At 40.2% G+C, this 27,904-nt stretch overlaps 1 protein-coding gene and 1 long non-coding RNA gene across 3 annotated transcripts in view; one reads left to right on the top strand and one right to left on the bottom strand.

The window, feature by feature from the left end:
- Positions 1-2,869: 2,869 nt before the first annotated feature.
- On the bottom strand, positions 2,870-15,392 carry LOC103278272 (uncharacterized). Of its 2 annotated transcripts, none has more exons than XR_010004555.1 (4): positions 15,071-15,392; positions 5,852-5,938; positions 4,726-4,862; positions 2,870-3,300 (listed from the first exon to the last, which is right to left on the bottom strand). It is a non-coding gene; the product is annotated as an uncharacterized LOC103278272 (long non-coding RNA). The 2 variants fall into 2 exon arrangements; XR_010004554.1 differs by lacking the exon at positions 15,071-15,392 and adding an exon at positions 10,418-11,375.
- Positions 15,393-20,399: 5,007 nt separating this feature from the next.
- inpp5f (inositol polyphosphate-5-phosphatase F) overlaps positions 20,400-27,904 on the top strand; it is a 62,641-nt gene continuing 55,136 nt past the window's right edge. The window contains exon 1 of the mRNA XM_003218614.4: positions 20,400-20,672. Within this exon, the coding sequence (XP_003218662.4) occupies positions 20,576-20,672 (97 nt within the window). The 5' untranslated portion in view covers positions 20,400-20,575. The remainder of the gene's footprint in view (positions 20,673-27,904) is intronic.

Raw genomic sequence — 27,904 nt, forward strand, 5'->3', positions numbered from 1 at the left:
ACTAAAAAAGCTCCCCAATGTCTTAGGTAAAAAAAAAAATATTAAAGTGAACTCTCCATATTTGCTGGAATTGTTGGCACTGAACCCTCATGAATGTGGAAAACCATGAATAAAGAAATTGCTATCATTTTATGTGAGAGAACACCTTTCTAGGAACTTCTGCATCTTACAGCATGACTTTATGGCAGTGGTTCCCAACCTGTGGTCCATGGACCACCAGTGGTCCCCAAGAACTAAAGTATTGTCCGCGGCCCCACCGTTACTACACCGTTGCAACGAGAGCGACTGGTCTCGCGAAACCCTGACTACCCACAGAAGGCATGACAACAAGTCTCCTGATCGTTGCTTCTCCTCCTCCTCCCTCCTCCTGAATGGAGCTGTTCCATGTGACGCCTGGAAGTGGGATCGCCTTGGTGTCTTAATTTTTAGGCCTGTTACTGGGGTTATTTGGGGTGCGTATTCAGAAAATTGCATTGGATAGACCACATCAGCTCTAGATTATTAAATATGGTTTTCTGTGGCAAGCAGATGGTGACTACTGGATGGCATATGTTCTATATCGGAAACTAGAGCTAATGTGGTCTATTCTGAATCAGCACCCCAAATAACCAAATCGAATCTAAAGTTGACCAAGAACTAATTCGTAACCCTTTTGGTACTAATATTGGAGAGTGGTCCCTGGTCAAAGTGGTCCCTAGTCAAAAAAAAAGGTTGGAAACCATTGCTTATGGTCAATGTCAGCTGGGAGCCGACCATATCATTGCATTGGAGAACCTAGAAATTCCCAGATAGGTGTTTCCTCTATTACCAGGTTCCCCAGCATGACTAGAGGAAATTGGCCATAGAGAGAACCCTTTTCATCAAATCCACAAAAGTCAAAACCAGCAATCTGGAGAAACAACAATAATGTTAGAACAATGGGAGTGTTTGCAGTTATTTTTTATTAGATATTACACGATGTTTCCCAGCAAATAGGTATGTTGGTTGTTTGATAGTTCCCTGGTGACCTCTTTATGAGTGCTGAAGGGTTGCCAGATCTCAGGGCACAGTTCCCAGTTTTCAAGGGCCATCTCTGAGCAACAGGCTCAGGTTCACATTCTCCAGTTTTTATGGGATGAATTCTTGATGACAGATAAGACTGTTGGACAGAGAGCCTTTTAGGCAGTTTCACAAGTTGCTGCACTTTGCAAAAGCTACATGATTTTTCAAGAGTTGCAATTAGCAAAGACACTTAATTTAAAACCAGGAAGACACATATATCTATATATGTGTGTTTGAATGATGAATTGCCAGCAATATTGTTTACTATTGTTTCCAGGCACAATTCAAAATGCAACTTAAGGCTTTTAAAACCCTATAAAGCTCAGGACTAGGTTATTTGAAGGGCAGTGTTTTCCCATACAAGCCTGCCTGTGTTTTGAGATAGTCTGAGTAGGGCTTTCTCTCTGCCCTTGATGGTGTGCAACTAAGGCTCCATCCACACAGCTGAATAAAATCATAATTTTCTGCTTTGAGCTGGAATATATGGCAATGTGTGCTCAGATAACCCAGTTCAAAACAGATATTGTGGGTTCTAACTGAAACAGTTACCGGTTACCTTGAAATGTTCACCAATAACACATATGCATGCATAGATTATCTAATCCCTGGTTAACCAAAATAACATTTCTAGTCATCAGGGAGGAAGGAGAGAGACATGAGAGACAAGAGTCATTTGGCTACAGACTCACCTATAAGGTCCTATGGTCACAGGGTCCGGCTGCTCAGATGCTTGTGGACACATTAATGCCCATGCATTGCAAATAGTGATTTAACAAAAAGAAAAGTTCTAGAGCAGTGGTTCCAAAATATTGTTTCTCCAGGCAGGTCCATAGCCAGACAAAAAACTTGGAAGGGATTGAAACTCTCTCTCCCACCCACCCCCAAGAAAACTTTTCAGGACAGCGTCTCCTGATCTGGCATGAGATCTCAACAAGGCCCCGAAATTACCATCATTATGCAAAGGTTATTCATAGGTAATAGGTCCTGAATCTTTGCTCCCTCTTAAAGCCAGTTCTTGACAGGCACAAAGGAAATAGTTTGCACAGTTGGCAGAAGTTTATTTCTGTTTCTTTCTGCATTCTTCTTATTTCCTTTATCATGATGATGGGTTACGTCAAGACATTTTCCACTATGAATTAGCAAGAATTTTTCAGCCAAGCACAAGTTGTTCTGATGGTACTCTGTGTTTGGTGTCTATTGAAGACTTCTATTGCATTTTCCCATCACACAAATTGTTTAGCAACCAATGCACCAAGTTTCTGATGACCACCTTAACCCCAACTTCTCCTCCAAACACCACACCATACCTACAGAGTGCTCCTTGTACATGAAATGAGTAGGCTAACCTGGGAAATCTGCTGAACCATTTGGATTGAAATATGAGATGCCTCTTCTCATCCAAGGAAATACATATCTTGGCAATGGCGTTTGTGGATTTTGCACGAAAAGAGCTTTCACTTGGTCATCAGAAACAGTCTTGGTCATATAATGTCCAATGACACAGCTTCTTCTCTTTACTCCTGTTCCATTGTTTCTTTGGCAGAGCTTGGACTAGATTCCAGTAGTTCTCAACCTGTCAGTCCCCAGATGTTTTGACCTTCAACTCCCAGAAATCCTAACAGCTGGTAAACCGGCTGGGATTTCTGGGAGTTGTAGGCCAAAACACCTGGGGACCCTTAGGTTGAGAACCACTGAATTAGATGAATCAGTAGTAGACATATCAGTTTCAACAGTTACCTCACTTTTCACCTGCAATCCAGATCAAATCCCCACTCCCCCCCCCCCCCCCAGTCTCGGTTCTGTCCCGCGCCTTAGGCTTTGCCTGCTGGCTATCACATTTTGGCAGCTTCTACTATGGTCTCTTCGACTATGTCCGTTATTACTTCCATTGCAATGTAAATTGGTAGAAAGGTAAGTAATTATAGTGTGACTAATCCAGATTTGATTGAGATAGTGCTTGTAGTTCTGGAGGAACTCTAATTTTTGTTTCTCTAAAATTTATTTATTTATTTATTTATTTATTATTTACAGCATTTATATTCCGCCCTTCTCACCCCGAAGGGGACTCAGGGCGGATCACATTACACATATAGGCAAACATTCAATGCCTTTCAACATAGAACAAAGACAAACAAACATAGGCTCCGAGCGGGGCTCGAACTCATGACCTCCTGGTCAGAGTGATTCATTGCAGTTAATTGCACTGGCTTGAGTTGTAGGCCAAAAACATCTGGAGGTGCCAGGTTGAGAACCACTGCCCTAATAGCAAATGGGAGGAGGAAGTGTAAAGAGAATGCTTCACTGAGCAATATTTTACAGCATGGAAATTTCTAAATCTTTATCTCCCTATATTTTAAAATCAGTCCAAATTACCAGTTCTTTGAATGGAAGCTGAGAACTTGATTTCTAGCCACTGAGGAGTTAACTCCTGTGCCTGTGTTTTTCCTCTTCCCTATCTCATGCATGATGTCCTTCAGGCAGGTGTTCAAGGGAAAATACAGAGCCAGGATATAGAATAGGCTCCTGGTGAAGGGCATTGTTGAACAAAGTGACCCGGCCTCTCAGCTTACTAGGTGGTTTTATGTTTCTTGTAAAAAAAAGACTGCTGACTATTGAGATTGCTTTGCAGCATAAGTCCTGGAGGGCACTTAGAAGCATTTATAATTGCTACAGGCCAGCTGCCCAATGCCATAAAGTCATAAAGGAGGTAGGGAAATCAACTGTAGTAACAATGCATCATTGTATCTGTGACTGACTGCTGTGAATTTTTACATGCAATGTATAAGATCCTCCCAAAGAGATTCCACTGTGGCAAAGTATGTACCTTGAGAGGTAATTAAAGCTTATTTGGATTCTCTTCATATTTCCTAGCCTAACTGATCATCCCTGGTCCCATTACTTGGTCCTGTCATCAGAGTCATGAAGATGCTACCTGTGGGCCTTGGATTTTGACTCAAAAGTCTACACTAGTGTTTCTCAAACTCTGGTCCTCTAGGTGTTTTGGACTCCAGCTCCCAGAAATACCAGCCAGTTTCATAGCTGTTAGGAATTGTGGGAGCTGAAGTCCAAAACAACTGGAGGAACACAGTTTGAGAAACTCTGATCTAGATCAAAGATTTCCAGACATTTCATGCTGGTGACTTTTCATGACAAAGTAATTCAGTTTTACTGTCATAAAATCCAGTACAAAGTAGATAATCTGAGAGCAGATATTGGCTGATATGGCAGTGTAGATGGGGCCTTCATAGCACCATAGTCAACAGGAAGGTTCACCCATGTCTATATGCTTTAGGGACTGTTTTAGTTTTCCTGCTTTCTCGGATGAGTCAGATTACAGATGCCTGTTCTTCTTGCCATGCCACAATTCTTGGAACTCCTTCTCAGAACATCTACATCAGGTGTTCTCAACTTAGGGTCCCCAGATGTTTTTTGCCTACAACTCCCAGAAATCCCAGCCAGTTTATCAGCTGTTAGAATTTCTTGGAGTTGAAGGCCAAAAACATGATCTGGGGACCACAAGTTGAGAACCACTGATCTACATGGTGGCTAACCTGACTCCATGGTTAAATCTCTTGTTCTCAGTCCCAGGAGTGGTCAAAGAACTCCCATAATTTTTCACCAGTTGTTTTGCTGCCTACATTGGATAGGGGTTGCAAACAACATCATTTGGAGATCCACACTTACCCATTCTTGATTTGCTCAGATATTGTTTTCAGGTCCTCATCAATGGCTAGGTTAAATTGCAAGTGCTTACTTGCCTAATGGCGCTCCATGCAGTCATGCCGGCCACATGATCTTGGAGACAATGCCGGCTCTTCGGCCTAGAAATGGAGATGAGCACCAACCCCCAAGGTCAGACATGACTGGACTTAATGTCAGGGGAAAACCTTTACCTTTACCTTACTTGCCTAAGTGGAAAAATATACATTTACACTGATAAAGTACAGATAGCTGGGATTACCAAAACTACAATATAACTTTACAGATATTGTTGACCTGCAATTCCCAGCATTCCTCATCATTGGCTATACTGGATAAAGTTGCTGCGACTTGCAATCAAACAATATGTGGAGTGTATATGATTTCCATGCATGATTTAAGCTTTGTTACAGATTGACTAATGAAAACAAATTCTCCTTCACACTATTGAACAGGTAAGCAAAAAGATTGTCAAAGGGAGGCAGAAATTAATGGTAAATAACTTTCCTTTAACAGTGCTTATGGAGCCCCTGGTGATGCAATGGGTTAAACTCTTGTGCCGGCAGGAATGCTGACCGATAAGTTGGTGGTTCGAATCTGGGGAGAGCGAGTGAGCTCCCTCTGTCAGTTCCAGCTCTCCATGCGGGGACATGAGAGAAGCCTCCCACAGGATGGTAAAACATCAAACATCCGGCCATCTCCAGGGCAACGTCCTTGTAGATGGCCAATTCTCTCACACCAGAAGCGACTTGTAGTTTCTCAAGTCACTCCTGACACACACACAAAAAAGCTTATGTTGCATCAGCCCATACATTTCCTGCCTGCCTGCAGCTACCAATACTGCACATTTTTAAAAATTGCAAAATTCCTTACTGTTGGCAGGACCATTAAAACATCTTCTGGTTGTGAGTTTAAAGACAAAACAGTCCATGAGAATAAGTACAGTGAAACTGCATCTGCATAAGACCAGATGAATTCACCTAAGATCCAACAAGCCATGCCTTTGTATTTGTTCACATTACATATATAAACATGCACACTGAACGTAAAGTTCTGGTGACAATGTCACTAGGTTTTTTAAAGTAAAGAAGACTCCTGTGGGAATAATCACCTTTTTTTTGTTTGAGGCATCGGAAGTGAAGTTTAATCTTCAGATCCGTCAAAGCTGAAGTGATAAAACATCCTCCACCTGTACTTCCTTAGCAAGGAGGAAAAAAATAGATTAAAGAGATAGTTTCCTGTCTTTAGATAAGGACTGGGAGAACAAAAAAAAAGAAAAGGAAGATGGGAGAGAAGAAAAAGAGGCCTTAGTAAAAAGCTAACAGAAAAGATAAAAAAGATTAAAAGAAACAAGAAAAGGAAGATGGGAGAGAAGAGAAAGAGGCCTTAGTAAAAAGCTAACAGAAAAGATAAAAAAAGATTAAAAGAAACAATCATTGCAATATTTCTGCTAAAAACGTTTAAAAAATTAGTTGGACAGATCCCCATCACCAGCCAATGTTACCATTATGAATGCCAGCTGTGACAGGTTATTATGTAGCAAGCCAGGGAGACATAATGGAAGACCATTTAATAGGAGGGATTAAACATGTTAGATAATGGGAAAGGAGAAAACCGTTAGATGGAGACTGAATAGTTGCAATTATAATTTCTAATATTAGCCATGTATTTAACTTATACGTTGTAATGTATGGATGAACCCCCGGTGACGTAGTGGGTTAAACCCTTGTGCCAGCAGGACTGATGACTTGAAGGTTGGGTTGCTGATCTAAAGTTGCCGGTTCAAATCTAACCCAGGGAGAGCGTGGATGAGCTCCCTCCATCAGATCCAGCTCCATACGGGGAAGTGAGAGAAGCCTCCCACAAGGATTGTAAAACCATCAAAACATCCGGGCGACCCCTGGGCAACGACCTTTCAAACGGCCAATTCTCTCACACCAGAAGCAACTTGCAGTTTCTTAAGTTGCTCCTGATACGGAAAAAAAATGTTTGGATTTTGAGATACATAATGCTGGGATGGAAAATAAATAACTATATATGAATACTGAAAAGCTGTTTAACAGCAGGGATTTTTGGCAGAATATGGTTTGCTTTAAGTAGCAATAATACATGTTGGAGTTATGAGCTTGTAATAATTACAGCTACATTACTTTCTTTTGGCTATCATTCTGAAGCACCAATTTCAGGGCAGGGAAATAATTTCACTTAGTATCGTGTCTGATGCCTTGTGTGGCAGTAATATTGAATAGCTTTTGACCTCCTCATCCCAAATTCTATATGATTGCCTGGATTTTTGTGTGGGAGTGGCAGTTTAAAAATGTACATCTTGTAATGTGACAGGAATCAAACCAAGTCCAAATTTCGCAGTATTTTAATGCTGAATTTTGAAGACTCAGGTTCGCAGCTTGGAAGTGATCCTGGACTCATAGCTGAGCCTGGAACCACAGATTTCAGCAGTGGCAAGTGGAGCAATTGCACAATTAAAACTTGTGAGCCAGTTGCACCCGTACCTTGGGAAGTCAGACTTGGCCACAGTAGTCCATGCTCTGGTTACATCCCAAATAGACTACTGCAACACGTTCTATGTGGGGTTGCCTTTGAAGACTGTTTGGAAGCTTCAATTGGTTCAAAAAGTGGCAGCCAGATTGCTCACAGGAGCATACACCCCCCCCCCCCCCCCTTGACGTCAGCTCCACTGGCTGCCAGTCTGCTACCAAGCACAATTCAAAGTACTGGCTTTAGCCTATAAAGCCCTAAACCAGGGGTCCCCAAACTAAGGCCCGGGGGCCGGATGCGGCCCTCTGAGGTCATTTATCCGGCCCCCATCTTCAGTTTTATAATATAATATATTGTATATACATATAATATTGATAATAATATTATAATGTAATACAATACAACACTAATAATAATACCATATAATAATATTAATTACTAGCTGTGCCCGGCCACGCGTTGCTGTGGCGAAGTCTGGTGGTCTGGGAAATAAAGTATTGAGGAATTGGTGGTAGTTAAGGTCAAGGGTAAAGGTTTTCCCCAGACATTAAGTCCAGTCGTGTCTGACTCTGGAGGTTGGTGCTCATCTCCATTTCTAAGCCGAAGAGCCGGCGTTGTCCGTAGACTCCTCCAAGCTCATGTGGGATGACTATATGGAGCGGTGTTACCTTCCTGCCGGAGCAGTACCTATTGATGCACTCACATTTGCATGTTTTCGAACTTCTGGGTTGGCAGAAGCTGGGGCTAACAGTGGGGGCTCTCTCCGCTCCCCCAATTCAAACCTGTGGCCTTTCGGTCCAGAAGTTCAACAGCTCAGCGCTTTAACACGCTACACCATCAGGGGATATCATTTCCTAAAGGTTGTGAATATACAATGTTTCTGATTGGTTTTTTTTTGTTTGTTGGAGGCAAGTATGAATGCTGCAATTAGGAAAAATGATTAGGATGTAATGGCCTTGCAGCTTTAAAGCCTGGCTGTTTCCTCCCTGAGTGAATTTTTTGTTGGGAGGTGTTAGCTGGCCCTGATTGTTTCCTGTCTGGAATTCCCTTGTTTTCAGAGTGGTGTTCTTTGCGATATTGTATGTGCTTCTACTGTCTGTGGCCCTGAGAAAACAGAGGATTTTCCAGACTTTGATGATGGGAATACTTTGTTGGGAGGTGTTAGCTGGCCCTGATTGTTTCCTGTCTGGAATTCCCTTCTTTTCAGAGTGGTGTTGTTTGCGATATTTTATGTGCTTCTACTGTCTGTGGCCCTGAGAAAACAGGATTTGCCAGACTTTGATGATGGGAATACTTTGTTGGGAGGTGTTAGCTGGCCCTGATTGTTTCCTGTGTGGAATTCCCCTGTTTATTTACTCTCCTGGTTTTAGAGATTATATTGTTCTGCATTATTCTATCCCAGTAATTATTTCATATTAAAGAAGAATCTCACTTATCCAACATTCGCTTATACAATGTTCTGGATTATCCAACGCAGTCTGCCTTTTCATAATCAATGTTTTTGTAGTCAGTGTTTTAAATTCATTGTGATATTTTAGTGGTAAATTTGTAAATACAGTACAGTAGAGTCTCAGTTATCCAACATAAACGGGCCGGCAGAACGTTGGATAAGCGAATATGTTGGATAATGAGGAATTAAGGATAACCCTATTAAACATCAAATTAAGTTATGATTTTACAAATTAAGCACCAAAACATCATGTTAGACAACAAATTTGTCAGAAAAAGTAGTTCAGTACACAGTAATGCTATATAGTAATTACTGTATTTATGAATTTAGCACCAAAATATCACGATATATTGAAAGCATTGACTACAAAAATGCGTTGGATAATCCAGAACGTTGGATAAACGAGTGTTGGATAAGTGAGACTCTACTTTAAATACTACATAGCATTACTGCGCATGGAACTACTTTTTCTGTCAAATTTGTTGTATAATATGATGTTTTGGTGCTTAATTTGTATAACGATTATCTAATTTGATGTTTAATTGGCTTTTCCTGAATCCCTTCTTATTATCCAACATATTCACTTATCCTACCGGCCTGTTTACGTTGGATAAGTGAGACTCTACTGTATATTTCTAATCTTATATTATCTGCTCAGAACTGGATTATATGAGGCTGCTTCTTCACAGCTGTATAAAATGCACACTGAAGTGGATTATATGGTAGTGTGGAGTCAAGATAATCCAGTGCAAAGCAGATAATATAAGATTATAAATGGGTTATATAGCTGTGTTGAAGGGCCTTGAGTCTACACTGCCATATAATCCAGTGCAAATTAGATAATCTGTGGAAGAAGCCTAAGTGAGGCCTAAATCTGCCTGTCCCCTAACTGAACCCTGGCTGTCCCTTGGTTGCTAGGCAACCAAGTGGGCAGAGATTAGCCCTCTAAACTGGCAGCAATTGGATAAAAAAAATTATTGCTCTCCCTCTAATTAGGACTTTATTTTTCTTTTCTTTTTGTTGTATCAACCTTGAGGCGTGGATGATGGGTTGTGTTGTCAAATTTTGAGGTTGGGGGGCCTGTACTTTTGTTGTTTTGTGAATCGCCGTGATGCCATCACTCTTTTATATATATAGATATATTCTATATTACATATAATATTACTAAAAATATTACAGTATAGTGGTATAGTTCAATAAAGTAATATATAATGTTAATATTGTGCTATGCTAATAATATAATATATTGTATGTACATATAATTTGTAAGCCACTCTGAGTCCCCTTTGGGATGAGAAGGGTATGATACAAATGTAGTAAATAAATGCAGTAAATAAATAAATAAATACATTTTAGACTTAGGCTCGCCCAAAGTCTGAAATGACTTGAAGGCACACAACAACAACAACAATAACAACAACCCTAATTAACTTGACTATCTCATTGGCCAGAAGCAGGAGCAGACTTCCCATTGAAATCCTGATAAATGTATGTTGGTTAAAATTATTTTTATTTTTAAAGATTGTATTGTTCTTTCATTGTTGTTGCTGTTGTTGTTGTTGTTTTTGTTTTTGCACTACAAATAAGACATGTGCAGTGTGCATCGGAATTTGTTTGTATTTTTTTTTTCAAATGATAATCTGGCCCCTCAACAGTCTGAAGGATTGTGGACCGGCCCTCGGCTTAAAAAGTTTGAGGACCCCTGCCCTAAACGGTTCTGGCCTAGCTTACCTGTCCGAACGTATCTCCCTCTACAAACCATCTCAGAGTTTAAGATCATCTGGGGAGGCCTTGCTCTAGGTCCTGCCTCCTTCACAGGCGCGATTGGTGGGGACGAGAGACAGGGCCTTCTCAGTGATGGCCCCTCGGCTGTGCAAATCTCTCCCTCCTGACCTTCTGTAAGAGAGTAAAAATGTGGCTTTGTGGAACTTGTGCAATAGATAGATATAGAATGAAGTGCAATGATCATAGGAACGGCCCGGATTATGCTTATGTGATTAATTGTGAATGTATTGTTTTAAATATTTTAATTGTCTTCATGTATTTTATAATTGAATTTAAAATGTTCATTTTAACTGTACATTGTTTTTAAGGCAACAAATAGTTGCCTGTGTGTAAAGCTGCCTTGAGTCCCCTCCGGGGTTGAGAAAGATGGGGTAGAAATGTCATAAATAAATAAATTCCCTGAATGTCATTGAGGATTTGTTTATATGGGCCTAATAACCTGTACTCACCATGTGTTAAGTCCTAGCTCTCTTCATGACACACCTTCACTTCTGATAAGTATTGCTAAGAAATCTGGATTATGAGATGTTGGGAGATGCTCCAGAGTTAGCTTGGAATCCTAGAGCAAATTTACCTCGCAAATTTAACTTAGTACGGACAGGAGGATCAGGTCAGATTCGGACTGCTTACTTTCTATATGGAGTACTCCCATCATCTCCTTTCCCCTGATTTTGTCAGGAGGGGACCCCCTCCACTTTTTCTGCTTATGTGGGCACCTCTGTTGATGTTAGCACAGGATGCTTCCAGTGGCCAGGAGTTCTGCAGCTATCCAGAAGTGGCAGCAGTGACATAGATGGTAATGTGATGGTCTACATCAGTGATTCTCAACCTGGGGTTCCCAGATGTTTTTGGCCTTCAACTCCCAGAAATCATAACAGCTGGTAAACTGGCTGGGATTTCTGGGAATTTTAGGCCAAAAACATCAGGAGACCCCAGGTTGAGAACCACTGGTCTACATGGGGCTATTGTGATCAATGTGGACCAGCTGGACTGTAAAGCACTGCCATCGCAGATTCAGGACTCTCTGTGTGACAGCCTTTTGTTCTGGATTGGTCCCAGGTTTACTGGCCAGTATAGATAAAAAGGCCGGAGTTAAAATTGCTGGAAGAAACATTAACAACCTTAGGTATGCAGATGATACCACTCTGATGGCCGAAAGTGAGGAGGAGCTGAGGAGCCTTATCACCAAGGTGAAAGAAGAAAGTGCAAAAGCTGGGTTGCAGTTAAATGTCAAGAAAACCAAGATCATGGCAACTACACCTATTGATAACTGGCAAATAGAGGGAGAAAACATGGAGGCAGTGACTATATTTCTAGGTGCAAAGATCACTGCAGATGCAGACTGCAGCCAGAAAATGAGAAGATGTTTACTTCTTGGGAGGAGAGCAATGGCCAACCTTGACAAAATAGTGAAGAGCAGAGACATCACACTGGCAATGAAGGTCCGCATAGTCAAAGCAATGGTATTCCCCATAGTAACCTATGGACGCGAGAGCTGGACCATAAGGAAGGCTGAGCAAAGGAAGATAGACGCTTTTGAACTCTGGTGCTGGAGGAAAATCCTGAGAGTGCCTTGGACCACAAGAAGATCCAACCAGTCCATCCTCCAGGAAATAATGCCCGGCTGCTCACTGGAGGGAAGGATATTAGAGGCCACATCATGAGGAGACAGGAAAGCTTGGAAAAGATCACGATGCTGGGGAAAATGGAAGGAAAAAGGAAGAGAGGCCGACCAAGGCCAAGATGGATGGATGGTATCCTTGAAGTGACTGGGTTGACCTTGAAGGAACTGGGGGCGGTGATGGCCAACAGGGAGCTCTGGTGTGGACTGGTCCATGAGGTCACGAAGAGTCGGAGACGACTAAACAACTGAGCAGCAGCATAGATAAGTCCTGAGATAATGATGAGTTGCATCAAATAGTAGAAAATAATTCTATTCATGTAAGCATCTACTATCTACGTAACCGCCTCCATATCTTCCTTTAAAAGCTTCAACCGATAGGTTCGATATCCTCTGCAACACAGTAGGTCAGTGGTTCTCAACCCATGGGTTCCCAGGTATTTTGGCCTACAACTCCCAGAAATCCTACAACTAGCTGTTAGGATTTCTGGGAGTTGAAGGCCAAAACATCTGGGGACCCACAGGTTGAGAACCACTGCAGTAGGTTATGTCTATGAGGCCAGTTTATGTATGAGGATTTCAATCGGTGAAAATAATTTAGTTAAAACATAGTTGTTCCAGCTTATATGGGGTTAAGTCCTTTCTGTTGAGGCTAAGTGACTGATAGATACATCTCAGAATGCACACCTATAATGGTGGAAATTTAGAAGATTAATATGACCTTGTCGTTGTATAATTAGGACATCTGTAAGCTCTAATCTCGAAGGTAATGAAACAAGAAATGAAACATTGTTTTGTGGGAAATCTTGTTCTTGCTGCTTACCAGACTATATGCGAAAGCAGCTACAAACAGGACATTCTTTGTCTTTCTGTAAATATGGCATGTTCAGCCAGGATTATTTGATGAGGCCAGGATTCATCTCTGTCAACCACCCACATCCAGTGACATTCACAGAATTCTGCAAACCCTGACCTCTTTTCCTTCAGATTTGCATCAGTGCATCTGAGGACTTTATAGCAATTTTGTTGACCTAAAAACTGATTGTACGAGAGTGGTATGTTTCTGACTGCTGCTGGCCCTGCAGTTGTCACTTTTATCATGCAAGCACGTTTTTGGAATGACCTTAGATAAGAATGAAGAACAAGTTCTGTCAAAATTTTCCCACTGAGCTTACATTTGGAAAAAAATATGTCGTTTATAGACTACAATATTAAAAGAACACAATTCTTGGGCTGCAGTTCTCATTTCTAGTCAGCATGGCTATGCTGGCTGGAGATGATGGGAGAAGCAATCTGTTTCTGTGCCATCTGAAGAGCATTAGATTGGAAAAAGCTATACTGAAGTCAGAATTCTTAAAAGAAATAATGTTGCAAGTAAGGATGTAAGGCTTCTTTTGTAATTTATTTTTGATCGTGACATTTCAATGACAACACTATCTATTATGTCCCGTTTCTTCTGAATTGTTTTTCACCAGTGATGCATTCATTGTAGTTCACAAAAAAGCAATATGCATATTACAAGCTCATTAAAAAAAATTTAAAACTTGAGCACAAGACATTCCAGCTAACAGTATTAAATACTTTCTTCTCTTCTGACTCAATTTTTCCTATAAATTAGCTGCATCTATAATCCGTGAAGAATCCATGGAAGAAGTTGACTTGGAGAGTGTTACTGGGTGTTCCCCAGAAATATGTATATAAATGTTTGTGCTCTGAATATATGTATAGGTGGGACCTTGGATGGGTGGACAAATTACACACAGGGATCTACAAGTAAATCTCAAGGTTATTTTACAGTAGATCAGTAAAGGTTTCTGAGCCCAAAGACACAATGTCAAAGGCATCATTACAATAACATTCCCTATTCCTTCAAGAACACAGTACTTTTTTAGAAACAGGAGTAGATTTCTCTGTGAATAATTTGTGAGCTTGCATTTGGTTAAATTCTTTGGAGTTCTAGTAAAATTAAGCACAGTAGATTCTCTAAGCAAAGAGCTGCCACTTCATATGATTTTTGGAAGCAGCTGAATGATTATTAAATGGTTGGTCTGGGATGGATAGAAACTGGATACTGGCCCCAAACACTTGGTCTGATATTTCAGGTCTTTCCCCACATTCATCTTATGAACTTATGATCTACCAAACAGACTTGGGGAAAAAACGAAAGGGAAAAAGTGAAAGCACAACAGTAAAGGCCATTCTTTTTCTAGCTGTTTTTGGAACACTTGACACACACAAATAAAATGCTGATATCAGTGGTTGATGTTCAGCAAACTGTAGGCTCATCATTCATGCTTTGCAAATTTTTACGCACCTCAAACACTCCATCTGTTTCATGGTATTTGGATCATTGCAATCATTGGAGTCACGCTAATGTAAAATAGACACTGAAGACTCAGGTTGGTTATGAAAATGCCTGCTGTGCATCCTACGAATTTTTCATTTCATCCTCTGCATTAGTCCCTCTAACTTCAATTGAAAATTGCATCCTTGAAAGCCAATACAGCATTACATCATTAGACTTTGACTGCAGTGCGATGAATAAATATATGCTGGACTAGGATTTATGCATGGCATATCTGAGAAAGAGTTAATCTGATGAAAAGACACACATGGACAAGAATGCAATATTTTCAGATAATGTACACCTAATATTGAATAGTATTGAATGACCACAAATTTGACAATAGTATGACCAATAACTGCTCTATTAGTTTGGTGGGAAGAGGTTTGAGTTTGTTGCTAGCTGCTGTTTCTCAGCTTGGCTTTCATAGAGAAGACTGTTAAAATCAGCTACCTGCGACAATTAATTTCATGATCCTTTGACATGCCACTGAAAGTATAAGTTGATAAGTAGATTACATTATGGAAAGATAAATAAGTGCATGATACGAAGAGATTATGCTTCGGACAAAGAGGTTATTTCATTATTAATTTCCAGGGAAAATACAAAGGTGCGAGAAGTGAGATTTACTTACATGCCAGCTGGCGTGGGAATGTGACTAGAAGGCCTCATTCCACTTGTGATAAATATAGAAGTGTCACATGTTTAGTCCCTGGAATTTGCAAATAGGCCTGGGAAAGGCACTGGAGAGTTGCTTCCAGACAATAGGAAGTTTCACAGCTGGCCCTTGGTTTCTGCTGTGGTCTGGTTTCAAGAATCCTAAAATCTGTGGATGCTTAAGTCATATTCTATACAGTGGCATAGTACAATAGTGTCCCTTAATATAAAATGCCAAAATAAAGGTTTACCCTTTGGACATTTTTTAAAAAAGTTAAAAAAAACATTTTAAGCTGTAACCACCAATATTTTTAATTACATTATTTAACAAAAAACAAACAAACAAACAAATAAAACCAATACCTACGCACATATAAACAGACATACAACTCACAACCTCTGAGGATGCCTGCCATAGATGTGGGCGAAACGTCAGGAGAGAATACTTCTGGAACATGGCCACACAGCCCAAAAGACATACAACAACCCAGACATACAACTACATATCAAACTACACAACATACTTCTCTACTCTAATTGTATGGAAACTACAAACATATATACATGGGTCTTGGAGGTATTATTTTGCAGTGGCTTCAGTCCTTCCTGAAAGATCGTACCAAGAAGGCGTTGTTGGGGGACTCATGCTCATCTCCACAGCCATTGTTCTGTGGTGTCCCGCAGGGTTCAGTATTGTCCCCCATGTTGTTTAATATCTACATGAAGCCACTGGGTGAGATCATCCGGTGTTTTGGAGTTCGATATCATCTGTATGCAGATGATGTCTGACTCTACTACTCCTTTTCATGAGATGCTAAGGAAGATGTCCAGGTCATGATCTGGTGCCTGGCCGCTGTGAAGGTCTGGATGAGGACGAACAAATTGAAGTTGAATGCAGACAAGACAGAGGTCATCCTGATGAGTCAAAAGGCCAAACAGAGTATAGGGTTACAGCCTGTGCTGGATGGGATCACGCTCCCCTGGAAGGCGCAGGTTCACAGCTTGGGAGGACTCCTGGACTCATCACTGAGCCTGGAACCTGGTGGCTAGGGGGGATTTTGCACAATTAAAACTTGTGCGTCAGCTGCCCCTGTACCTTGGGAAGTCAGACTTGGCCACGGTGGTCCACATCCGTGTTACATCTAGGATAGACTACTGCAATGCGCTTTATGTGGGGTTGCCTTTGAAGACTGTTTGGAAGCTTCAAATAGTCCAATGAGAGGCAGCCAGGTTAATAACTGTGCTGGCTTTGGCCTATAAAGCCCTAAACGGCCCCGGACCAATCTACCTGTCTGAACGCATCTCCCTCTATGAACCACAGCGGAGATTAAGATTTTCTGGGGAGTCCCTGCTCTCAGTCCCACCACCGTCACCGGTGCGATTGGCGGGGAAGAGAGACAGGGCCTTCTCAGTGATTGCCCCTCCACTATGGAACTCTATCCCTGGTGAGATTAGATCAGCCCCTTCCCTCTTGTCCTTAAGAAAGATGGTAAAGACCTGGCTGTGGGACCAAGTCTTTGAGGTAATGCAATAATGGCAGCAATAGGAAATTTCACCCTGCTGACCGGATACAGTATGGCTGATTTGTGATGGTTTAAAATAATGGTTTTAATGTGATGATAACTGATTTTAGTGTTTATGTATATTTATAGTTTATTTTATGTTCCGGCATTGAATGTTTGCCGTATATATGTTGTGCTCTGCCCCGAGTTCCCTTTGAGGTGAGAAGGGCGGAATATAAATATTTGAAATAAATAAATAAATAAATAAATAAATAAATAGTTTTAAAAGAGGATTACTTGCTTCCCATTTGTTAATTTCTCTGATTTGTTCATCCACCTTATATCCAACAAATTGTTTACTTCTGCTTGTTTTAATATTAACAGGGGAATATATATCTCCAAACCTATATGTTATCAGATCCCAAATTCAAGAATCCCAAAGTCCATGCCTCCATTGACAGTTTCCCTCACTTTCAAGCCACCTTTCATTGAACTCTATCATTTAACTTCTCTAGAATGTTGCACAAGCACTACGCACCTCAGGCCTCAGAGAATAACTATTCAGTAGTTAGCATAATCCTTTCACAATACCATGAGAAGACACATGGAACACAGAATGGGCTTTAGGAAACACTACCGGGGTTTCCTGATATTATCTTATTTTATCCCTGGGAACATTTCCTCACCTCCATCACTGAATCAGACCCCCTCCCTGGGGTTTCATCTACCTGACTGGCACCCATTGTATTGACTGGAGCAGAGATATAACTTAACCCATTGATATTAGGTTTAATTTGATGTTAGTTTTTAACGCTGTTTTCATATGTGGAGTTTTGTTGGGATTTCATGCCAATATTTATCTGTTTTATGAAGGCATTGAAGGTATGCTGTTGTTTGTTGGAATCTACCCTGAGTCGCTTTGGGAAGCTAGGGTGGAGTAGAAATAAAGTTTTATGATGATTTATTTATTTATTACAGTATTTCTACCCTGCCCTTCTCACCCTTACGGGGACTCAGGGGGGCTAACAATATAAAACACATATATAAACCGTTACAGTAATATTTTAACTCAATTTAAAATTAAATTACATTAAAACATTCATAAATAAAGAGACTCGAAGGGCCATCCAGTCCAACCTCCTTCTGCTATGCAGAAATACACAATCAAAGCACTCCCAACAGATGGCCATCCACCTTCTGCTCAAAAACCTCAAGAGAAGGAGACTGCACTACACTCTAAGGCAGCGTATTCCACCGTCAAACAGTTCATCATATCAAATAGCAAAATCTATGTTTACATTTTAAAAGATATTTTCAAGCCATGGAAGGTGGCATCTGTGGATGCAAACATGGGTACAGAGGACTCACTGAAACTAGTATTATAAGAATTTGGCATTATAAATAACCATAATATATAATTTTCACCCCTTGCTTTGATGTTTTCATATTGCAACATGTGACTTAATATCATTAATATTGAAACTGATGTTTCAATATTAATGAAATAACTCCATAGAGTTGACTTTTCCATTGTGATTTTTGAATTCCACACCTCAAATACATAAAATATTAAATATTGTAAAAAAGTGGGGTTTTTTTGTCATTGTAGGCATGTGATTATGATACTCCTGGCTCATAGAAGAAACATGCTTGCCATCCTGGAGGCATGTTGCCCTCCTTTTACTTCCCAGAACACTGCCAAGTTATAGTAATTTGACAACACATTAACTACTATGGTTCAATGCTAAGGAAGCTTGGGATGTATAGTATAAATTCTAGCTTGAAACTGATTCTTAAGAATTTATTCAATTATCCCTTGAATTTGTAGGATTATTGCAGTTTGACACCATTTCAACAGCCATGGCTGAATGCTATGACATCCTGAGATTTGTAGTTTGGTGAGGCACCAGCACTCCTTGGCAGGAAAAGCTAAAGACCTTGCAAAACTACAACTCTCAGGATTCGATAGCATTGAGCCATGAAAGTTAAAAGTGGTGCCAAGCTGCATTAATTCTATACTGTAGATGATGCCACCATAAACTAAAAATCCAAGGATCTCATGGCATTGAGCCATGGCAGCTAAAAGTGGTGTCAAGCTGAATTAATTCTACACTGTAGTTGATGCCACAACAAACTACAAATCCCAGGATTTCATCACATTGAGCCATGGCAGTTCAAAGTGGTGTCAAGCTACATTAACTGTACACTGTAGATCAGGGGTCCCCAAACTTTTTATGCAGAGGGCCAGTCCACAATCCTTCAAACTGTTGAGGGGCCAAATTATCATTTGAAAAAAAAATACAAACAAATTCTGATGTACACTACACATGTCTTATTTGTAGTGCAAAAACAACAACAACAATAAGAACAATGAAATAACAATAAAAGAGCAATACAATATTTAAAAATAAAAACAATTTTAACCAACATACATTTATCAGGATTTCATTGGGAAGTGTGGGTCTGCTTATGGCCAATGAGATAGTCAAGTTAATTAGGATTGCAGTTGTTGTTGTTGTTGTTGTTGTTGTTGTTGTTGTTGTTGTGTGCTTTCAAGACTTTGGGCGAGTCTAAGTCTAAAATTTATTTATTTATTTACTATATTTATTTACTACATTTGTGTCACACCCTTCTCACCCCAAAGGGGACTCAGAGTGGCTTACAAATTATATGTACATACAATATGTTATATTGTTAGCATAGCACACTATTAGCATTATATATTACTATATTGAACTATACCACTATACTGTAGTATTATTAGTAATATTATTAGTAATATATAATTAATACTATTGTATGGTATTATTATTATTAGTGTTATATTGTATTACATTATAATATTATTATCAATATTATATGTATATACAATATATTATATTATAAAACTGAGGGCGGGGGCCAGGTAAATGACCTTGGAGGGCCGCATCCGGCCCCCGGGCCTTAGTTTGGGGACCCCTGCTGTAGATAATGCCACAACGAACTACAAATCCCAGGATTTATTATTATTACAGTAGAGTCTCACTTATCCAACGTTCTGGATTATCCAACGCATTTTTGTAGTCAATGTTTTCAATATATCGTGATATTTTGGTGCTAAATTCGTAAATACAGTAATTACTACATAGCATTACTGCATATTGAACTACTTTTTCTGTCAAATGTGTTGTATAACATGATGTTTTGGTGCTTAATTTGTAAAATTATAACCTAATTTGATGTTTAATAGGCTTCTCCTTAATCTCTCCTTATTATCCAACATATTCGCTTATCCAACGTTCTGCCGGCCCGTTTATGTTGGATAAGTGAGACTCTACTGTATTATTATTATTATTTCCATCATTTCTATGCCGCCCTTCTCACCCGAAGGGACTCAGGGCGGCTCACAATCTGGCAAAATTCAAAGCCGTATACAGTACAAAAAATAAAACATAGGCAATTAAAACAATCAATTTAATTGCATTGAGCCATGGCACTTCAAAGTGGTGTCAAGCTGCATTAATTTTACACTGTAGCTGATGCCACAACAAACTACAAACCCCAGGATCCCACAGCATTGATTAATGGGGAGTTCAAGCAGTGGCCAACTCCACTCATCATTCTAACAGTGCACTCTCAGATTGTCCTTGGCTAATAGGTAGTTCGGTCCCTTTAAATTAAAAAAAAAAGGAGCCGCTGGAGCTTGTCGTCACGCGCTGGTTGGCTGGAGCGCGCCGGAACTTGTCCAGCCGGGATGGGGACCAATGAGAGAGGCGCTCTCCAAAAAGGGGGCGGGGCGAAGGAGGCTGGGCGCGCGCTCCCGCCCTTCTTCCTCTGGAGCCGCCGCAGTCGCTGCCTGGCGCTAGAAGGGGAGGTTTGGGCTGGGCAGGGCGCTCTTGGTGTTGGTGAGGCGGGCGGGGGAACGCAGGGCAGGTCCCTTCCCTTCCTTGGCTCTCCTCTCCGGGCCACCGCTGCTTCCTGCCGTTCCCTCCTCGCCCAGCATGGAGCTCTTCCAAGCCAAGGACCACTACATCCTCCAGCAAGGCGAGCGGGCGCTCTGGTGTAGCCGCGCTGACGGCAGCTTCCAGCTCCGACCCGGTGAGTGAGTCCAGGCAATGATGGGGATGGAGCGCGGGATCCAGGCGCAGGGGACCCTGGGAGTTGTAGTCCGACGAGGTCTGCCGCCTCCTCTGTCCCAACAGGGTTGCTGCCTCACCAAACTACATGTCCCAGATACCCCATCGCATTGAGCCAGCGCCAGTTAAAGTGGTGTAGATGCAGCCTTAGGATGCCTGTCACTCATGAGAACAACTTACCATTACAGATGCTTGAAAACAGTAATATTTGCTCCCTGTATTTGTATACAATATATGTGCATAATTATGATAGAAATAATATTTTGGTGCTAAATTCATAAATACAGTAATTACTACATAGCATTACTGTGTATTGAACAACTTTTTCTGTCAAATTCGTTGTATAACATGATGTTTTGGTGCTTAATTTGTAAAATCATAACCTAATTTGATGTTTAATAGGCTTTTCCTTAATGCCTCCTTCTTATCCAACATATTCACTTATCCAACATTCTGCTGGCCCGTTTATGTTGGATAAGTGAGACTCTACTATGTTATATATACTACAACTCATGATATAGTGCAGTATATTAAATAATAATAGTATAATATACTGGTAGTTATTATATATATTATGGTATAATAATATAGTGGTGTTAAACTGCTGAGATGCTGCACTTGCTGACTGAAAGGTTGGTGGTTCGAATCCAGGGAGCGAGGTGAGCTTCTGCTGTTGGCCCCAGCTTCTGCCAACCTAACGTCAGGGGAAACCTTTACCTTTTTACCTATATTGTATTATTTGTGATATTATATTGTATTACATTATAATATTCAGCACATCATTATAATATTAAGCACATCAATGCCTTATATAAAGAAATAGTTTTCTAAGATCTACAGAGATACTTGCAGGAATGCCTCAGCAATCATGAGTCCAAAAGTGGAAGACTAAAACCCGGAATCTTAATCAGTGGCTGATGCTGGATGAGAGACTCCCTTCTGGGCACACAGAAGACTGGGCGACTTGGAAGGTGCTGAACAGAGTGTGCTCTGGCACCATGAGATGCAAAGCCTACCTTAAGAAATTGGGCCATAAAGTGGAGTCCACGACATTTGAGTGTGGAAAAGAGCAAACCACAGACCTCCTACTACAATGCAGCCTGAGCCCAGCCACATGCACAATGGAGGACCTTCTTACAGCAACACCAGAGACGCTCCAAGTGGCCAGCTGCTGATCAAAAGAGATTTAGTATAATGCCAAGTTTTAAAACCTTGTTTGTTTTTAAATTCATTACAACTGTACCCTCGGTTTGCTTCTGACTTGGTAAATAAAACATAATATTACCAATATTATATGTAAACATACAAGCAGATAATCTGTATAGACGGTCAAAATCAAAACCTATGTGAAGGAGAGGAGTAAGAAGTAAGGCTCACGTTTATGGTCACAGCAACCCCCCCCCCCCCCCCCCACACACACTTTAAAAAGCTAATACATTTTTTGTTGAAATCCTGTGCAAAAATGTTATAGGTGGTCATATTGGTGGTAAAGGTGTTGTTGAAAAATATTTTATTATATTTATTTTACATGAAAACCAGTAGGCTTCAGGTTATTTGGGTTTGGGAAGGTTGCCAGCTATTCCTTAGTTTTAGGGATGGTTCTTATTTGAAGGCCTGAAAGGCTGTGTCTTGTAGGATTTGGGGTGACCCTTATACTAGGGGATGTCACCTGATGTTAGAATTGGAAAGTTTTCTTTTTATATAGACCGAACAACATGTCCTGTGTCTTGGGTGTGCATCCATCTTAGTGTAGACAGAAATGTATATATCGAGTGATTCATGAATATAGATGATAAATTTACACTAAGTGTCCAGAGAGGGGAGATCAAAATTGTCCAAGGTTTGGAAAACAAGCCTAGTGAGGATCTGCTAGGAGAGCTGGGTTTTTTTTTTTAGCTCGGAGAAGAGAAGGCTGGGAGCAGACATGATAGCCATGTTCAAATATTTGAAAAGATGTCACATTGAGGACAAATTTGACTTTTGCTGCTCTGGAGGTGAGGATACAATGGAACAATGGATTCAAATGGCAGGAAAAGATTCCACCTGAACATTAGGGACAGCTTCCTGCTAGTTAATGCTATTCAGCAGTGGACTCATACTGCTTTGTAGCATGATGGAGCGTCATTCCCTGGAGGTTTTTAAGTAGACACTGGATGGCCATCTGTTGAGGGTGCTTTGATTTTGTGTTTCTGCATGGAAGAATGGGGTTGGACTCAATGGCCCTTGGGATCTCCGCCAACTCTTTGATCCTATGGCTTGGTTGACTGTAGTCGACATTCCCATTTGGTATTTAGACAAAACACAGACTGGTTGTAAGAGCTACTTTCTGATCAACAACCTTGCATGCTATGAATTTTAACTGCCCTTCACTGCTGTTTTGAAAACATAAAAATACTAGATGGGAGGGATAATAGCAAATATAATTACACTCACTCCCTAATTTTTACAGTAGTTTACTAGTCATGGTAACTTAAAATTATGTTAGTTATAGTCTAGTACATTTCAAGGGCGCCAGGTTGTGGAAGATTTGTCACATCACATCTAGCTGCTAAGTGAGCGTTTTGCGTTGTTGTTGTTGTTATTTGTGCCCTGCTTTATTACTCTAAAAAGAGACCCAAAACATCTGGTTGGAATTTGTGTTGTTCTTGTTGGGGATCTTCTTTTTCCCTTTGTACTTTTTCAAATATGCAAAGTGTTTTGCAATGCAGATTAGTAGGGTATTTTTTGGTCTTTATATTTAGGAAGCATGATTCCCTTCTCCTAAAATGGTAGTACAGGTTGGGCAACCCTTTATTCAGGATTCTAGAATTTGAAATGTTCTCCTATCCAAATCCATCCACAAAAGTATTTTGGGATAGTTACACCATTGTGTTCTGATGGTCCAGTATACACTGTTTCATGCATAAAATTATTGAAGATTTTGTGTGGAAAATTGCCATGAGTTATGTGTATAAGGCGTATAGGAAACATGAATGAATGTCAGTGTTTGTTTTGGGTCTCATCTACAAAATATTTTACATACACATATATGAAAATACAGGTATTCCAATATCTTGGGGGGAAAAATCTGAAACACTTCTGGTCTCGAGCATTTTGGATGCTCTGCTTTTGCTCGTCTTTCATCATCCAGGCTGCATCTCTCTCACAGAATATCCAGGGGCCTTCTGTACCAGGTTATTAAGGGATGAATGAAGGTTGTTTTCAGGTGCTTTGTAGCAGCAGAACCCAAAACTGGTTTGTCAGATGGCTTTTGAAAAATGCCCTTTATTGCTAAAAGGTCAAGGTAAACAAAGGGATTATTTTTCTTTGCTTGTTTTCCCTTTGAGATGTATGTAACAGATTTGTTATTTTTTGAGGACGGTATTTATGGAGATAGATTCCAGACCAGCTTGTGTTGGGAGGAACAGCCTAGATTAGTGTTTATAGGACAGCCTTACAGAAGCAGGGAGTGGGAAATTTCTGGTGGGAATTTGTTGTTTATTGGATTGGGTTTTGTTATATAAAAAAACACCTTACATTCACTTGCCTAGGAGGAGCTAGTGAAATATTTTTATGTTTTTGGTTAAGTGAAGGTTAAAATTACTGATTAAAATGTTCCTGAAACAGATTAGAAGTGGATTTGCAAATGGACTGTGAATGCTGGAGTTTTTCAGGATGGAATTGTCATGGAGCAGTGGTTCCCAATCTTTTTTTGACCATGGACCACTTTGACCAAGGCCCACTTGAACAGAAACCAATTTGACCGGGAACCACATCAGCTCTAATTTCCGATACATAACATATGCCATCCAGTAGTTGCCATCTGCTTGCCCACAGAAAACCATGTTTAATAATCTAGACGTGATGTGATTTATGCAATGTTCAGCTCTGCGGAGCAGAAATAAAATTAATAAATAAATAGGAAGTAGTTTCTTCCTCACAACCCACTGCTGGGCTGCAGCCCACAGGTTGAGAGCTACTGTTATGGAGGGAACCAGATGAAAATACAGGACCAGGTGTGATTAGTGGGCTCCACGTCAGTATGGCAGTGAATTTGCCCTGTGACTTAATCTGAACGCTGTAGGATCCATCAATGGAGTTGAAATTTAGCCCCAAATAAATCCACAGGACCTTGGACAGAGCTTTTAAAGTCCTGACTAAAAGTTACAGCAGATTCTCATCTCCATGAAGACACCACTCGCTATTGTGCTTACTCAGAGTTTCTCAAACTGTGCTCCAGAAGTTTTGTACATCAGCTCCCACAATTCATAACAGCTGGTAAACTGGCTGGGATTTCGGGGAGCTGAAGTCCAAAACACTTGGAGGAGCACAGTTTGAGAACTACTGTGCTAACCTAATGCAAAGTCCAAAATAACTTGGTGTAGGAATTGTGCCTGCATCATATTTTCATTAGGACCATTATGTTCTCAAAATAGATGAATAGTTTAGAAGGGATATGTTTTGATAGGAAGATGATTATATCATCAAGTGATGTGGGGAGATGTATCAGGATGGTTGGGAAGTAGAAATGGTACGAGAGTGCTTAATGCATTGTAATGTTGTTGTTGTGTGCTTTCAAGTCATTACAGTACTGCCTAATGGCAATCCTGAGGAAAACCTATCATCTTCTTGGCAAGACTGGTTCTGAGCATGCTTACCTGTGCCACTTTCTAAGGATGAAGGAATGTGACTTGCCCAAGGTAACCCGGTGGATTATCGTGACTGAGCGGGGATTTAAACCCAGATCACCAGTCATAGTCCAACACCCCAACCTTATGCTCTTTATAGTTTATGCCTAGAATGTCTGAAAGGCAGAATTTACCCACGCATGCTGACTGAGATTTTAAAAAGAAGACATGCCTTCAGTTCTATTACTTTTGCAGGAACATTTTGTGAGGACATGAAAGAGGGGAATTTATTTCTGTGGGAGGCCCCTGTGACCACTTGCTTTTATTCTCGCAGCAAGTTTAGACATTTATGATCATACAAGCTTTTGGCCACTAACTATCTGAGGCCCCTTCTACACTGCAGTATAAAATCCAGATTGTCTGCTCTGACCTGGATTATATGGCAGTGTAGACTCATATACTCAAGTTCAAAATAGATAATGTGGACTATCTAATTTGATAATCTGGATTATATGGTTGTGTAGAAGAGGCCTGAGAGGTTCTTTTAATAGGATATGTTATACTTTTTCCTATGTTACATTTTTCAATGTGTTGGAACTGTTTTAATTCATTGTTAGATTTTGATTTGATAGTTATTGTTCTAAACATTTTATTTAATATTATACATTCTGGTATTCATTTCTGTTCTCTTTTAATTCATGCTATAAGTTGTCTTGGTTTCTGTGCTGGGACAAAGGTGGGGTATAAAATAAATAGTAAGGAATAAGTCTAAAAAGTTTTCTCCTCTTTTTAAGGTACTTGAGAAATGTAAGCTTTAAAAACTTTCACATTTTCTCCTTGTGCTATTATTTGTATTGCTGGAAATTACTGTATTTTATATTTTGTATCAAGGCAGTTTGCTCATACTTCCTACAATAGGCATACTGATATTTGATATTGTTATTCTTTTCTTTGTGGCAAATTCACGCCTTTTCCTTTGGAAGAGCCAGGGCTCTATGCCTGTGTTTCTATTTATAACATGAAGACTTTATTTTGTACTTCTTCCTGTTCATCGTTCAGTCATGATGTTGCAGCTGGGATGAATAAAGTGCAGTACCAAGACCATACCTATCACCGGAGATCTTGCTCTTCTGTAAGATATTGGGGCGGAGAAGTTTTGCTCCTGTGAGGCCAGTAGTGCTCCTGAAGGCTCTTCAAGGCGCTAGTGGCCATTTTGCCATGTTTTCAGACACTGTGTTGGGCTACCATCTGTTTTAAGGTATCTTGAAGCTTCTCTTTGACCTTCCCCAAAGCTGGAAGTCATGCCGTTTTTGATAAACTTTTAAATAAAGAACTGTAGATAATAAAAGATAATCTTAGAGGCCTATAGGATATGGAGAAGGTGAATAGCTTCACTTTGACTGTTTTTGAGGGTCATAGGAACCTTCTATCCCAGTTCAAATAAATGTTTTGCTTTTAAGTGCCTGAAAAATGGTCTATGGAGGGGATTTCCACTTTTGGAGTCCAACTGGATTCCTAGGATCAAAAATAAGATTTGCGTATGTTTTTAATGGGATCCCTCTTTAGGGATCCAGGAAGCCTTCATGTGCCCAGAGAGCTTTGAGAGCAAAAAACTTGAAGTTTTTCAAAGCTTCGGTGAGGGGTGGCTACAGCCAACATGTATTGGAAAGCTAAATGCAGCCTTCTACTTTGCCACTTCCCACTCCTGCCTTAGAGGTTTGATGTATGTCATTAGCTATTTTTGAGCAAAGATTATTTTCTGTGTGGTGGACTGAATGGGTGACCATGTGCTTATGTGACATTCTGGGTTCTTCGGGAGTGGATGGGATTAATTTGTCCCACCAACACCCAATAAATATACATCCAAGGGTAAAATCCATAGTGAAATGATAATATAGTTGTTCTTTAAGTTGTCCCTTTGTGAATGAAAAATTCTGCTTACTGTTATTCACGTTTACTGAATGAGATACGTGATATTGCGGGTAATTGTAAGCCCTACTATTTTTAATGATGAAGGTACCGAGAAGAGGATGTACTTTGTACAGGTGGTTCTAAGTGAATAATTTAAACCGCATTTATTGGTTTGCATATACGGGGTCGTACTGTAACTTAAACATCTATCCACTAAGAAATATCACCCCATCAGTTGTGGAACTTTACACTTCTAAACCAGGCATCTGTGGAACGAAATATAGGTTTCTATAGTTGTATGTTCTTACAAATATCAATGTAGAGACAAATATGTTATGTATATATAATAAGCATTTATCTAACTGAATAAGAAATGCACAATGTATTTATTTTAACCTGCTTAATATCAAGCGAACCCCTCCCCCTAAATCTCATACCAACTTGGGAAGCATATTCAGTAGCAGCATAATAGACGGTTGTTAGAAGGCAGCCTCATGTGAAGTAGTAAGAGATCACCTGTCCTTTAATGGCATGGAGTTGGCTTCTATAGTACTGTAGTTACTCGATGCTAACACTCATCTTTTTTGACTAAATTACTCTCCCAAAATTAGGGTGCACATTAGATTCACATAATATGGTAAATCTTTTTTTGGATTTCAGGGTTTTGAAAATTGAG

This window comes from Anolis carolinensis, chromosome 3 (assembly GCF_035594765.1).
Source record: "Anolis carolinensis isolate JA03-04 chromosome 3, rAnoCar3.1.pri, whole genome shotgun sequence".
NCBI lineage: Eukaryota > Metazoa > Chordata > Lepidosauria > Squamata > Dactyloidae > Anolis > Anolis carolinensis.